Consider the following 16346-nt stretch of genomic DNA (forward strand, 5'->3'; position numbering starts at 1 on the left):
ATGTAAGAGTGGCAGCATCCGTCTTCATTCTTTTGTACATTGTACAAAATTTTTCGTACAGGTAATTTTAATTATAAATAGAAAGAAAAGAAAAAAAAAAAGCTTAAGTGCAACATGAGGACTGCAATCTATCTTTCAACAGAAAAGACTTCTAAAAAATACCTCTTTCTTTCTTTCCTTGTCATTACTTCATTCTTCCTTCATCAGCAATCTCTGCAATAAATCAAGTCTTTTGATCTTCTCTTTTACTAAACAGGTTAATTTTACAGGCCACAAAAAGAATCAAAGACATCCCCCTCAAAGACAAATCAAACCTTTATATGTAAAACTTAGAGATCTCTATCCAAATGTGACTACTTACCTATTTAGCCACTTAATCCATTCGGACATTTTGAAATTTAAATTTTTAAGACATAGAAATGAAGTCTCCCTGAAATGATGATATAACAGTGCCTTAGAAAAGGCACTATTAAACATTGAGATATCAAGAAAACAAAAGTTATGGCAATAGAGGTGAACCTCAGAGCCAACTGATATAGTGAAGAGTGTTTTGTACTCTTTAGAGTGATTGTTGATTTTTAAGATCAAGAAAGTTGATGGCTGATTTTGTTTTTCTCCTGTCTATGCCAGAGTTATTGCTAGGAAAAATCTGATATATGGAACAAGGAGCTGAAAGTTCTCTGGTAAAAAGAAAATTAATTTTATTGTATGCTCTTAATAAAAATTGACTGAAGTTTAGCCGGTGTAATTTTTCACGCTAAAATTTAAAATTTTAAAACACATAGAAATGAAGTCTTTCTCCTTTCACCATAAACTTAACAAATTATCATTCAAAGCAGTAGAAAATGCTCTTCTTCATTTTGGTTGGCTCTAAGTTTCAGCACTACTGCCACATAAGGCTCAAAAGCTAGATTTCATGGCTGTATAATAAATAAATAAATAAATAAATAAATAAATAAAATCATGATGGCTACATTAGTTTCAATAGGGTTCCTAACAGATTCAGTTTTCTTTCTTCTTTCATGAAATATGATGCTGTGGGTCCCACAGCACCCACTGCATAAGAAAGACATTGACCTCATAAAGCGATTGCAGAGAAGGGCCACAAAGATGATGAAAGGGCTGGAGCACCTCTCCTACAAAGACAGGGTGAGGGAGTTGGGCTTGTTTTGCCTGGAGAAGAGAAGGCTCCAGGGAGACCTTACCACAGCCTTCTGGTACCTAAAGGGGACCTACAGAAAAGCTGGGGAGGAACTCTACATTTAGAACATGTGAAAATTAGGTCACTATTTAAGGATATATGCTTACAAAGTCACTTTAGTTTAGGCAACTCATTAAACAATATCAACAAAAACTTGAGCATCTCACATTAAGCCCTAGCCTCCTCTGTTTCAGTATTTAAGCAAAACAAACAACATTAATCACCCATGCCCAAACAAACAGAATTTCAAAATATCAGAGTATGCCTTAAAAACCTGAAGAAAGTACACAGTATTTGTCAGAGAAACTACCAATAAGCTTATTTTCATGTTTCTAGGTATGAAAAATGTGAATGGTAGAGCCTGAGATTTTTTCTGCTTGTTTTTTTGTTTATAACATTTTGCAACTAACTACCAAATTCATGATATGACTGATCTGAAGTCTAGCTAAGAAGACAGTTTTCTCACTGACTTCAGCATACTCAGTTCAGTCCTCGTCTGCTATATGAAACATGCCACAACAACAAATGATTGCTTTTGGGTTTACTGATGGCTTTTCTGCACTTGGCTTCATCTTCTTGCCATAAATCAAGTTCCAAGTGACAGTAGCTGTTTGAAAAAAAAAAAAAATCTCTGGCAACTTTTCAGCCTCTCAATTCACTTTCCTTGAAAGTCATTTTTTTCTGCAGGTATAATGAAGAGGATTCCCTAGATAGCCTTCCTTATCTATACAGCCAAAAACCAAATAAATCTGTGTGTGAACATTAAGATACAGGTTGTCTATACAGATTTGTTTATCTTAGGAACTAGGCTGATAATGCCATCTAAGACAAGTTGATATATTTTTATTAAAATAAATTACAGGCATAGTGAAAAAATGGCAGTGCAATAGCTGAAATCGAGTATGTGGGAGCCAAGATGAACTTTTGAGCTTAGTACCAAGATAGAAGCACTGAATTCCTCTCAGTTAAATAGAAAATATACTTCCTAACTTCAATGCATAACAGTGAACATAAAAATGGTTCTCTTTATAGGGAGATCCACAGTGACAATTTTTCTTACTCAAGTAAAATGAGATACAAAAATATATCTGTACTGTCCCAGAACAACTTCTTTTTGAAAGGCAGGGAATCTGAATGACTACAGAACGAACAATACTATTTCCTGTTTGAATTAAAACAAACAAACAAAAAGTTTTAAGGAATTTGTGAAGCCAACATATTAAGCATTCTCCTTTAGGTGATCTTTTTTTATTACAATTTAAAGTAATTCAAATACATAATGTTAAGTCAGCATCTCCTAAAATATGTCCATGATATGAAAGACCACAGTGCCACAAGCCAAGATTCCAGTGCATTGCCATCGATGGTGCTGATGAAATACCTGGCTCTAATCTACTTGAGTGTATTTGACTGAAACGTTTATTGAAATGCTTCCACTTGGAAAACTATCTCATTATTCTTGTTATCCTTGTCTCTGAATTGGAAAAACATAGATTTGACGGATGGACCACTCAGTGGTTAAAGAATTGGCTGGATGGTTGCACTCAGAGAGTTGGGGTCAATGACTCAGTGTCCAAGTGGAAATCAATGACAAGTGGTGTCCCTCAGGGGTCAGTACTGAGATTTGCACTGTTTAAAATCTTTGTCAGTGACATGGATCGACTGCACAATCAGCAAGTTTGCTGATGGCTCCATGTTGTGTGGTGCAGTCAACACACTGGAGGGAAGGGATGCCATCCAGAGGAACCTGGACGTGTTTGAGAGGTGGGCCTGTAAGAACCTCATGAAGTTCAACAAGGCCAAATGCAAGGTCCTGCATCTGGGCCAGAGCAATCCCAAGCACAAATACAAGTTGGGCAGAAAATGGATTGAGAGCAGCTCAAGAGAGGAGAAGGACATGGGGGTGTTGCTTGACAAGAAGGTCGACTTGAGCTGGCCATGTGGGCTTGCAGCCCAGAAAGCCAACTGTTTCCCAGGCTGCATCAAAAGAAGCATGATCAGCAGGTTGAGGGAGGTGATTCTTCCCCTCTGCTCTCATAAGATCCCACCTGAAGTCCTTCACTCAGCTCTGGGGATCCCTCTACATAAGGACATGGAAATATTAGACCAAATCCAGAGGAGGGCCACAAAGATGATGAAATGGCTGGAGCACCTCTCCTACAAAGACAGGGTGAGGGAGCTGGACTTCTTCTGCCTGGAGAAGAGAAGGCTCCAGGGAGACCTTACAGTAGCCTTCCGCTACCTAAAGGGGGACTACAGGAAAGCTGGGGAAGGACCCTTTCTCAGGGAGCGTAGTGATGAGACAATGAATAATGGTTTTCAGCTGAAAAGGGGTAGATTTAGATTAGACATTAGAAAGAAATTCTTTACTATGATGGTGGTAAGGCACTGGAACAAGTTGCCCAGAGATGTTGTGGATGCCCCATCCCTCAAAGTGTTCAAGTCCAGGTTGGACGGGGCTTTGAGCAACCTGGTCTAGTGGAAGGTGACCTTGCCCATGGCAGGGGGATTGGAACTAGATGATCTTTAGGCTCTCTTCCAATTCAAACCATTCTATGATTCTCTGTTTCTATGATTTTGTTTTGCTGTTATCATCTTAGGTACGTACTGGCACTATATGTCGCAAGATGTATTCAATATAATAAAGGTGCTAAAATGTCAGTAACTTTTTAGATTATAGCAGATTCTCTGTGTTTTTTTTTTTTTTTTTTTACAGAAAAACATTTTAATGGAATAATTTAAGTCATGGTGAATTTAAGTAAAATTTTTGCACATGATTTACCTGTTTCTAAGGGAAGATGAAGAAATTCCATTACTACTGAACCAGTAAATGGTAACTTTATTAACATATCTTTGCTAAGATTCTAAGATAAATGGGATAGTAGCAAGTCAGCATTAGAATTTCATATCAGCTTACTGTAACAACAAAAAACAAAAAAACAAAAAAAGTACTGTAATACCTGGAGAGACATGTATCATAACAGGGTTTTGTATCATGTGTACATCTTAGAGAATTCATAGAAGTTTTTCCATCTTCATGAAGCCACTTAACTCACAGTTCTTTCAGCATTTTACCACATCAATGCAAAGAAACCTCCCTTTGCTTTGTTGAATCAATTAAAAGTTGTTAGTTCAGAATTTGTTTATTACTAGTGCTAGTAACCAAAATATGCTTGTTTTACACGATCCATTGAATTTCACCTTCCTTTTAATGCTTATGTGTTTGCCCAGAATACGTTAAATATTTTTTGGCATGTATTCTTCTCTTTTATTTTTTTGGTTCCTATGACAAGTCATTCCAAACTTAACAATCACAGCAATAAATATTATTTTAAAACCTTTTGCCATGCTAAGCAAGCTGAAATATTACATAAGGTTTCTTTAATTTTTAAATTACATTTTCAGATATATATGAGAAAGCTTTCTTACTAGGCTTTTCCTGTATTTGAAGATTAGCAGTTATTGCATTAAAATGAATTTAATTTTGTTGTCACTTCAGTACACTAGTCTCAAGCTTGTCCTACATTTCAGTAAACATTTGTATCGTCCTAATGGTGTACTTGATAAAACACAAGCATTCACAGAAACCACTACCCTGGAAAGTTAAAGATGGACCTTCTATATGAATGTCTTTTTCTTAGTAATCGTCTTGGTTTTATTATGCTATATTAGGCATTTCATATAAATAATTACTATGACAACAATTAAGTTGAAACCTACCAAGCTGCTACCACCAGCAGTTACTTACAAATAATGTTGACACTGTCAGAGGTTGAGAAACTAATCATTGTATCATCCCCTCAAACAGATAATCTCTAGAACTGCTTTTTTTTTTTTTTTCCTGGTTATTGGATTTGTATTTATTTATTTAATTTTTCAGTCAGTATAAAATATTGACATCAAAACATTCCCTTGAATTGTGGTGTGAATTTTACCTTCATATTGTGTAGTAATGACAATTACATTGCTACTAAATATCATAAGGGTATGTTGAAGTGAGTGCGTAGAACTGAGGCCACAGATTACAACTACAACATGGAATATGGCATTTGGCATTTGATTAATGGCCCTGGTTTGATTAAGGCCTTGACTTCTATCAAGACAGTGGTTTCTGGCCACTGCCAGAAACAATGAAAGCTTGTGTAATCTTAAACCCCAATACAGATCCAATAGGACTCTCTATACAAGGTCGAGGACTTTGAATTCATGTATAGCAAATAATCTCAGGAAAAGTGAATGCATTCTAAGAATTTTTGGTGTAATATATATATATATATAGTACTTATTTGTATATCAGTTAAGATAGACAAATGGTTAATCATTAACTACTCATCCCAAATTTGAATTATTTAAATTGAATTACCTTATACCCACATCAAAAATGAAAAATAGTTAGCTTTTCTTATCTACGTATACAGACACATAATGTTGCAATACATGAAAATCATGAACAGAACACTAAAAAACCTATACTCATGCAGAACAGCTAGCAGTTGTGCATGTCGTTAATACTCCGCCTTTTCCTGTGAAGACCATTCATAACATCATGTCTGTGAATGTTTGTATATGGGTTAGTCTTTGAGGAAACAGATCAAAATGGTAACCCATTGTATACAGCAGCTCATGGCTTTTCAGGGAAAGATTTTATTTTAACTTGATCCAATTCCATTGTTACATGTTTTAATACTGGTTCTGCAGGGATAGACTGGAAGAGGAAATATTCCTCTTCCGCCTGGTAATTCTTCTTTGTTCTCATTGCTACATGCTCCTGGCAGATTTCTGATGATTATGGGACTGTCTAGGAAAAGGAGTGAATCATCATACATATCGATGAGTGGTAAAAACATATAAAATAAATGCGCTTTAAAATAATTTGCTCAGGATGGCTTAGTTTGTGTTTTCCAAGTGGCTGACATATTTCCTTTTCATCAAAAATGGCTATAACACTATGTGAAGTCATTATATGCCAGAGTGGGAAAAATCAGATGGGGGTCATGCTAAAATTAGTCATTGAGCTATTGCCTGGAAGTATTTAACAGGTGTACATTCTTAGCCAAAACTGTTTGGTGAGGAATTATTTCAAGCTAAATAAAACTGCTCTCCTTTGTCTGGTATTATTTCAATTCCTCTTCTTAGATCAGAACAACTGTCAGACATCTAACCCTGAAAAACCATCCATAAGTTTTTTTTTTTTTTTTTTTTTTTAATGTGTATTGTAGATATAGCATAGCCAGCTGACAGATTTCAAAACAATGTTTCTGTCTTAGGACCATCCATACTGCCTTGCAAATACGCAAGTATCAGTTATTAATCATTTTCTACAACTGTTAATATTTCAAAAATTAAAATTGATCCTGCGAACATGTACAAATGCATGAAACTGAACTGGTTAATTTTATTCCTATTGTAAGTAAAACATAAACTTGAGTGGATGAAATCCAGTGAAAGATGAAATTCAGTGACGAACACCAGGAAGAGAAAACAAAAACAAAAAACAAAACCAAAAACCTTTACAAAGACATATCCATAGCTGGTATTACTAGTTGGTAGCAGGAAAAGTTCTTTTGTATATTTTCATCATACAAATAAATCTATACAACCAATCATGTTCAAAAAATATGTAGGTGAACAAATAATTGAAAGAAACTTCATAATAAAACAATATTGTTTCTAGGAAATAAAGTTAGGACAAATGTTTCAAAATGTTCTGATGGCTATTGATGAATACCTTTTTAAGACATCTTAAAAGGTCTTATTAATTGTCCAGACTATTAATTTTCTAAAATAATTACTCATCTTTGAAATTCTTGACTACAAGGTATTGACTACGTGGCTACAAGTATTGACATTTACAATCAAGAAATTTGATATTAATTATTTTTTTTTAAGTGACTGCTCTGCTTTTTAGAAGCAGCTTTCTAACTTAGAGCTTTAGCTTTCTATTGTAAGAGGTTCTTTATAATAAAATGGTGTGCAAGAAAAGGGAAAATTTGTACAGTTAGTACAAAATTAAAATTGACACTACTACTACTACTGCTACTACTACTACTACTTCTACTACTAAAGTGTTAACAAGCTATTAACTGAGTGCTGCAAAAATATGTTTGATAAATTTTCCATCTAGGAAATAGATGGAAATAGACAGGAGAGGAAATACAAAAAGGTATTAATTATTAAAATCATAAGATTAGGCATTAACCATAAAATTCTTAATCAGAAAACCTACAGCAACTATTCGGTCATTTTCATTTGTTTTAAATGACTATAAACAGTAGGTTTGTAAAGAATTATACAAAAGCCCACAACAGATAACTGAAATCACTAAGGTCAAATATACATACCTAGAAATTGAACTCAATACCTTGCATCACATATTTATAGTAATAGACTCTTATAAGTTTACTGTTTTTTTACAGAATTTGTAAAGTGCAGTACTTTCTCAACCGTTACCATTAATTACCACTTATGTCCCTGTACTAGAAAGGGACTGAAAACACACATTTAAGTTTTAAGTCAGCAATGGGAAATGCATTATGCATTTCAAATTATATTTTATATATTCTGGTTAATTGGTTAAATCACCTGGCCCTGCCCATCTTTATAGAGATGGTAAGTCGTTAAGTGTTTCAAATTATGCCGCATGGAAGGCAAGTGTTTTTATTTGCCCTTCATACATTCCCATACCCAAAGAAAATATTTGAAAATAGTTCATAAAGTTACATCTAAATATTCCTAGTGCTCTACTACTTTCTTAGCCAATTCAAGGAATCTGGAATCAAGGAATTTCTACATACTTTCTTAGCCATTTCAAGGAATCTGCATGCTATTCAATAACTTTTTTCAGCTTTTTTTTTTTTTTTTTTTTTAAGTTTAAGTTGTATTGGCTACCTCTCCTTTTGTTTCACTATTTCACAAAATCCTTTTGTGTGAGTGTCAAGCAGCTGTGTTTCGTTCCTTAATCTTCCTTGCTCAGCTTCCCAGGAGAGACTTTATAACTTACATTGCAAAGTACTGTTTTCACAGCAGGAACAACAGTCTTCCTCTTCAAAAAGAGGCATAATAAAAATAGGACTGTAATGAACATGCTAATGCTAGTCATAAGGTGACTATACGTAGTCTGTATCATGATCACTGAAAGTTGAGGAAGTTTGGGAAACTCCTTTGGCTCCTCATGCAACATATGTTTGAGATAAACATCTTTCCAGTGTATGAAGTTATCACATAGGTATTTACTCGCTTTCCGTGTTAGTCTTTATTTTACTTTCAATGGTCTGTCCTACCAGCAGCACCCTGGCAACAATCATTATGACTACACAGGGAACAGTCAAGTTGGGTATACATTGGTATACAAAGTTTATACAGCTCCAGCTGGAACACAGTAAATTTTTCCTACCATGCAGCTAATACCCAGAATATGTATAGGTCTTCCTCCCATTTGTCTAGAAATGAGAGACATCCCACAGCACATTTTCGAACACTACAGCCGTACAACTCCATTTGTCTAACTTCCATGCCCTCAAAGATAGCTGTCCCAGATGACAGATTACTTTAGAATAGCTCCTTCTCATTTCAGTACTACTGGGTACAGTGAAAATACAGAAATGAGCTTCTATTATCATGGAATCTGTTGCTGGCAGCAGAAATAAAAAATGTACCTTGGATGCACCTTTTTTTTTTTTTTTTATTAATAGCATGGAAATGTTTATTTGACTTCTGAGAGTCTAATAAACACCATCTCTCTCAATTATCTGTACCTCAATCTCTTTGTGTATCAATGGACAGGGAAACACAGTTCAGTAAATATTTTACTTTTTATTTTTTGCAGCAACGACTGTTTGACATTAAACCAATCACTTTCTAACGTGCATAATAGAGGAATATCTGCCCTAGGCAATTCCCATATATATTTTACTTTAATTCTTCCTTCGTTATACAGTGCCTGCTCCACAAAAATTCTTTATGTCAGTAATTTTATAATGCACAATACAATCAACAGTAATAGAGAAATAGTGGGCTGAGAAAACAACCTACTTTTTTTTTTTTTTTCAAAATATACTATGTAGTCCCTCTCTTTACTTTTCAGACAGCAAGCAAAAAGCAAAGCAAATACCAGTAACATACCTAGGTATTCTACTCTACTGTGCCTTCTCCACCACTGCTTAAAACCTGCACTACTCTGTGTTGCAAACATCTGCTATCAGAGAAGGCAGCTGAAATTAAAATGCTTGGGGTCCACATGGTCATGGCAGAATTTCGTCAAGGAATGATAATAAGAAATCACTTTAAAAAAAAATAAATAAAACAAAAAAAAAAAAAACACAGTATTTCTTAAAATTAACAGCATGGAAGTGTTGCTGATTTCTTTACTACAGCAGGACAAGGAGGTACTTTCTTCCCTCCTTCTTTACAATTTACATTCTTGCATGTGATACTTGCCAGAATAATTTGTCTATAGCCATTAAAAATGTCTGTTATCCACCATTCGCAAGTCCAAAAAACACTATTAGGTGACTTTAAAAATTAAAAGGATAGACAGACAACAAAAGGAAAGCCATTCTATTTGTAATGTCCGCAGAGTATGGGAAGATACTACACTTTATTGTTTTCCATAGACAATTGAACACTGATAATTTTGAATGAATATATCAAAACATTGGTCCACTCATATGGCTCTCAATATGAATTTTTAAAACAAAGGGCTCCAAAAGAAATATATAGACTCCTCTTGTCTGGAAGGAGGCTTATCCTTAAAAGTCTTACTTTCTGTGAAATTGAGCATTGTAATGTGAGTAAACGTCCTGGAAAGCAGCTGCCTGCTTTACATACAGAAAAAAAAAAAAAAAAAAAAAAAGAAAACAGTTTTAATTTATCTAAGGCATTTACTCTTGGTCCAGGCAGTCACTATATTCATCCTAGCAAGTAAAAGTTTTTCTTTTGTTAGAATGTGCTCTTATTTATTCCGGTAACAGAAAAAGTCCCAACCCTTTGGCTCTGCTATACATGAACCTAATGAAACAAGGTAAAAGTTGTAGTGAATAGAACTGCTGTTACAATATACTGCCGAAGACAGAAAAACTGTCAAGTTTGGCTCTAAATTTCACATATATTGGCAAAAATATTTCTGTTCTGTGATGCACAAGTGTTTTATAGGCTATCCAGTTAAAATGGATTAAAACAAAACAAAACAAAACAAAAATGCATATAGCTGGATATTTCAACTCCTGTAAACATCCTAATTTCATCAACCTCACATATTAGAGTAGCAGTGATTGTGGGTTGAGCTGTGGGTTAACTCAGACTTCCTCTCCAAGATTTCCTTTTGTGCAAGACTGAGCACAAATGCCAAGTTGGGTCTGTAATAGCACCTTTATGGAAAGATTTGAAAAACACATGAAAGTTATGTTCATATCTTCTGCAATCCAGAGTCACACATACTCTGATGAGTAAAGTGTAAGTGGACCACAGATCCAACTCACTCCAATCTGTTTAGCATTGGATTGTATCTGTTAAATCCTTTGCACACCTTTATTATGTGTTTATTCCTACATCAGCTATATTCCTACAGGCAGAGCAAATAGTCTTTCTCACAAAGACATAATCAGCTGGAGTTTCTTCCACAAGGCTACTTTTGAAGACTGTACAACATGAAGATTTGTGTAAGATTGCAAAGTAGAAGGTTATAACAAAATTACTTATCTTCCAGGCTAATGTACTTAGCACTGAATAATTATTTGTCATGGAAATCAACAGAGTCACTGTATTTAAAGCACCTCAAAATTTTAACCCTGATAAAATTTCCTTACAATGTGATGTTACTCTGTATGGTCCTTACTTTTCTCTGATATTATTCCTTTTCCTGAATCTACAGTCTCAGTATGTTCATGAGCTCTCTCATGTTCTCAGTTTCATATTAAATACATAAATCTATTCCCGAGGCCAAAATATATTACATCTGTTGCAAAAGCCATAAGTATCGTGGCTGGAAACAACACATATTCTTCCAGATTTCATACATTTTAATTACACAATCAACTTGTAATGAATTTAAATTTAAATTGACTTAAATTTTTATCCTCACAACTAATAACATTTAGTTTTTGTTCATGTGGTATTTGCATATGCATATAATTATGAATTTTTTTATACAGAATCTAATGCTAGTATTGTAAGTAGCATTGAGATATCTGAGAAAGAAATAAGTAGCAAAGACCACATATGCCTTACAATTAAATAATCAACAGGTATAGCAAAGAAACAGATCTCATTTTACAGTCAGATAGTGCTGACAATCAGACTACTCTTCTGCCTTTTCCAACCATTACAGCCCTCAACAGAGATGAATGCTGTTATTTCTTTTCTACAAACCTCAACGTGAGAATTTTGCTTTATTTAGAATAGTATAAGCAAAACACGTTTGCACATTTCAAGACCAGAGAGTCTTGTAAATAAATTTCATGAAATTCTGAAGGCAAGGAATACTTCTTCCAGCTGGGTTTCCTCATTGTTTTCTGCTTTTCTTTTTTTTTTTTTTTTCCTTCTCCCTTTTTGCATCTCTTTTTAATTCATTGAACTTTTAACGCAGTATGACATTGCAGTTTTATGTTCATTTTCAGCTGCATGGAAGCTGCACATAAACAGTGTTTTCTTTAATCAAAACAATGAAGGGAAAAACGTATCTCAGAAAGTTAGGAACAAATCCATGATGCTGAACCTAATTAGCAGTCTTCCCATTTTCATTGTCTATGCCGAGAATAGTTCTTAAAAGATAACAGAACAAACAATCTTGGCATTAGAGAGAACAACTTTAAATATTCAAATGATTTGTTTACAACAGGCTACCTCTAGGAAAATACGTATGTATGTATTGTTGTTCTTTGACTCCAAAAGTAACACCAGGATTATCCACAGTGACAGAAATAGCTAATAGAAGTATAGAAATATAAATATATATATTTTAATAGAAATCCAAACTCCAGAAAAGAAATATGGGAGAAGAAGTCTTCTTGTCTCCAGAAGTTTGTTGTGACAGAAGGAACAAAAAGAAAATGTGTTTAAACCATTCAAAAAAGTTCTCTAAATTCTGTCAAGCAGACATCATCAGTTCATATAAACAGGCCCTTAGCAGTTATTTCTGCAAAACAAATAATGCGATGTGATATCACAATGCAAAACAGTAATCTTCAGCTGTAAAAGCACCCCTCCAAACTGAAGAGTGATATTTCATAAAGTGTCTACAAATACAGTTTCCATTTATCTCCAGCACACAGAATGAAGCGTTCAGGTCATTTGACTACTAGCACTTACTACTATGAATACTATCTAGACAACAGACTTGGCAGAACATTTATATCCTCACCCCTGAAGGACAATGAAAAAAATGAATTTTCCTTTCCTATATTCAAAAAAATCTTGCCAAAATAGAAATACAGTTCAGGTAACATGTATATTTGAAACAGAAAAAGTCCCCCCCCCTTTTTTTTTATTTCTTTTGGTTTTATTTGTGATAGCTTGGGGGAAAAACTTTGTAGCTGTTTAATTAATCTCATCTAAATACTGTTTACGTAGTTTTTCAAGGTCACTGTTAATTGGACAAATTTCAGTGTAAATGCTGATCATACAAAGCTAAGCTAGCCAGAGCACCACTAAAATGTAGATCAGATGCATTCATAAAACATTGTTTTTCACTCAGTAACTAATGTATGTAACCAGTTACGCACAAGACATTCCTGTTTTACTTCTTTTCTTCAGTCTACTCTGTCATACCCACATTACCGGTTTATGGTCAAAAATCAAGTATATAAGGTATTCAAGTGCTACATGAAATAGTTTCTATTTAACAGCATTAGAATTATAATAACACCCATATGAAAACAACTGCAATTAATTTTCTTGGAGTGAAACCTCCCTTTTACAATGATCTAACAATAAGTTCGTTATGTTGAAAAAGAACTTACCACGTAAAACAGTGAGTCTCGTGGACACGCTTATTTCACCGACACTGTTAGAAGCCACACACTCATAAATAGCTTCATCTCGTGGTGTGCGCAGTGGTTGTATTCTGAGAACTGATCCAGATCCATCATCAAACTCTATTACCTATAGAAGGAAACAACAGCTGTCACAGATGTTGTTACAAATGCCTGTCCCTCCATTAATCTGTGCATGACCTGTCAGTACTTGTGACATGAGAGCCAGGTTCATTTTTCAAATACACATACCAGGACAAATTCAACAAAGGTGGGAATATGGGCAATGCTCTTCAGTAAACATTCAATAGCTACTCCAAGAGAGTTTCAAGAAAGGACAGGACAAAAACAAACAAACAAACAAATGAACAAAAAAAAAATCCAGATGTATTCTCTAACTTAATGCTCTTTTATCCCGAAGTTCATCACCAGTCTCCCTTCATTCTCTTATCTTCCAGACTTTACCTTTTTATGCCAGTTACATTAATTTGTACTACTGCAGGTTATATTCCCAGCCTGCTCGCAAAGTACACTTCACTCTTTGAGCTCACAAGTGGAAAAAGCTTGGCAATTTCTGAACAAGATAGGACTACTCAGTTTACCTATGTATTCAGCCCACAGAATGTCAGTAAATTTATCCAAAAAGTGCTCCAAAATTAGAACACAAGTAGCAGTTAAAAGACTAAATAATTAGGCTAAACTTTCAGGTTTAGTTTTGAAATTGTAATATTTATACAATAAATATTCATCTTTACATGCAAAGTATGAAATTATTTCCTTCATGTTTTGCAGTCACAATCACATCAGATATTGGTGAGTACTGCAGCACTCCAGATGTTGGAAAAGGCTTCCCTATAATTAAATAATAATAGTATTTTATTTTTTTTCCCTTTAATTTCTTTGGCAGTAAAATAAGTTAGTACTCAGGTCAGTGGTTCTTATCAAGCCTTATTAATCTTGATATGACTAATATATGACTTATTAGTCTTTTTTTTTTACAAAATAATTAATATGTCTATAATCACACATAATATGCACACAAAAAAACAATTTACATGTATGCCTATTTGCATATATGTTTAAGTCTGTATAACTAATTTATAATCAAATAATCTCTTAGACTTCTAGTCTTTCTGAGAGTATGAAAAACAGTACAGAGTTGGAAATTATGATTAATTTATCATTATTACCCCATTATTTTTCCATATTCGTTATAGAAAATGCTCAGTTTCTTCTTATGAGCGGAAGAAGTCTAAATGGAAATATGAAAGTAATATTTTTTTTTCTGAGAAAAAATCAGTTCCATAGTCCACAGGCCAAATCACTTTTCCCTGTTCTTTAAGTAAAGCCATTGCCCTAAGGAAACCCAGACAACAAAAAACCTCCATCTGACCTCAATGCAAAGAAAATAGCAACTAGAGCTCTTAATAAATTGATGTTTATGAATGAAAGGAAAATTTCACAGTCCTAAAAAGCATACAGACAGATTATTTGCATATAAAAATAAAAGCATGGGATCCAAATAGTCCCAGTCATTATACTTAAAATTAATAATCATTCTTCTTTAAATCTGAATGCTAAATAATTCTAGCTGGATGACCAGCAAAAACAATTGCAGCAGTTTGGGTTGGGAAAATATTGCCAAGTTTAAGTCTCAAGTCTGGTGTCTCCAAAATACACATCATAAAATAAATTTAGTTTTCCTGTTATGTATTCTCCACAGATAGTTAATTCCTCACACTCCCACACTATCTGAAGTAGATTAAAACAAAACAAAAGAAAACATAGATTAAAAAAAAAAAAAGGCAAAATGGAACAACCCTCTTGCCACACACAGAATGGTGTAATATTAATATTAAAAAAAAACAACACTTTTTTTCCCTACTCTCTTTAAATTCCTCTTAGCAACGCATCTCAGTAACTTAGTTTATTTTTCTAATTTGTATAATCAGATTTATTTGAAGCAAGAGGATAGAAAGACTCCTCCCATATCGCATTCACTCGTAGCATGTAAATGAATATATATAAGCAATATAAATGAAAAATGAATGATTAATAGCAAAGTCCCACAAAGGGTTGTTTTAGCCTTTAATTTTAGAACTGGTGTGTCACGCTCACTGTTTGAGCAATAATCAGTTTTAAGAATTATCCAGTGAGCAAGGACATTCCACATTCTATGATAATAATCTTCAAATAAAAGCCTGTTCACTGTCAAGAGGAAGGGAATAAATTATTTGTTGTCATGTTACTAGATAAAACAATTACTTTGTACATTAAGTTCTAGCAAAAAGTTCAGATTAGACATGAGAAAAAATGTCAAGATTCACAGTAATCTGTACAAGGCTATCAAATTCATTTAAAAACTAATAATAATAATAATAATAATAGTAACCCTCAGCATCTCTGGGAAAGAAGATGGATTAGATAGCAACTTGAAATCTCTTCCAACTGTATCCATTAGGCTTCTATAAAGACAAGTGGTCAGGTAAAATCTTTTCATGTTCTCTATTACTAAGCAATCAAACTCAGAGAAATACACAAAATATTAATATAATAAATACATAAATAAAAATAAACACACCACCACCAAAAAAAAAAAAGAAGCCCAACCAATTATTCTCCTATTGGTATAGTTGACCATCTCAGATTTTTCTTGTTTCCCAGAGATGCCTTACGTGTTTTTTGAATCTCATTTCTGCCATTACTCTGTTGTTATTCTGAGATTCTACAATGTGAATTAATGCTCTGATTTTTAATGGGAAATAAAAGTGCTTATAATGTTGATGTGCTCTGTATTTTATTTGGATATTTTATAAGCATTCTGTTCAGGGGTTATATTAAAAAATATAAAATACTTGGCAAGTATTTTCTATTTCTTTGAAATACATTCCATCTTACCTGACTATACAGCTTGCTCAGTATACCACTAAAGGAATTTTTAAAACTTTTTTTTTTTTATGGTTGCATTCCAATATTTTAATGGAAATAAAACAGATGTATTTTTGCCTATTCTCTTTTTGCCTATACCAAAACCTGGTATATAGACACACAGAAAACAATATATGAATCAAGTAAAACACCACATATTGAAAAATAAAACTCAGCCGTTGCAGTAAACATGTACATGCCCAATCTTTCACTGTTTAAGAGTCAACTTGTATGAAAATTTTGTGACCAGA

The 16346-nt window shown here is 33.8% G+C and overlaps 1 protein-coding gene across 1 annotated transcript in view; it reads right to left on the reverse strand.

Moving 5' to 3' along the window:
* PTPRD (protein tyrosine phosphatase receptor type D) overlaps positions 1 to 16346 on the reverse strand; it is a 420315-nt gene that overhangs the window by 233647 nt on the left and 170322 nt on the right. The window contains 1 exon segment of the mRNA XM_035569749.2: positions 13156 to 13297. Within this exon segment, the coding sequence (XP_035425642.1) occupies positions 13156 to 13297 (142 nt within the window).

This window comes from Cygnus atratus, chromosome Z (assembly GCF_013377495.2).
Source record: "Cygnus atratus isolate AKBS03 ecotype Queensland, Australia chromosome Z, CAtr_DNAZoo_HiC_assembly, whole genome shotgun sequence".
Lineage (NCBI taxonomy): Eukaryota > Metazoa > Chordata > Aves > Anseriformes > Anatidae > Cygnus > Cygnus atratus.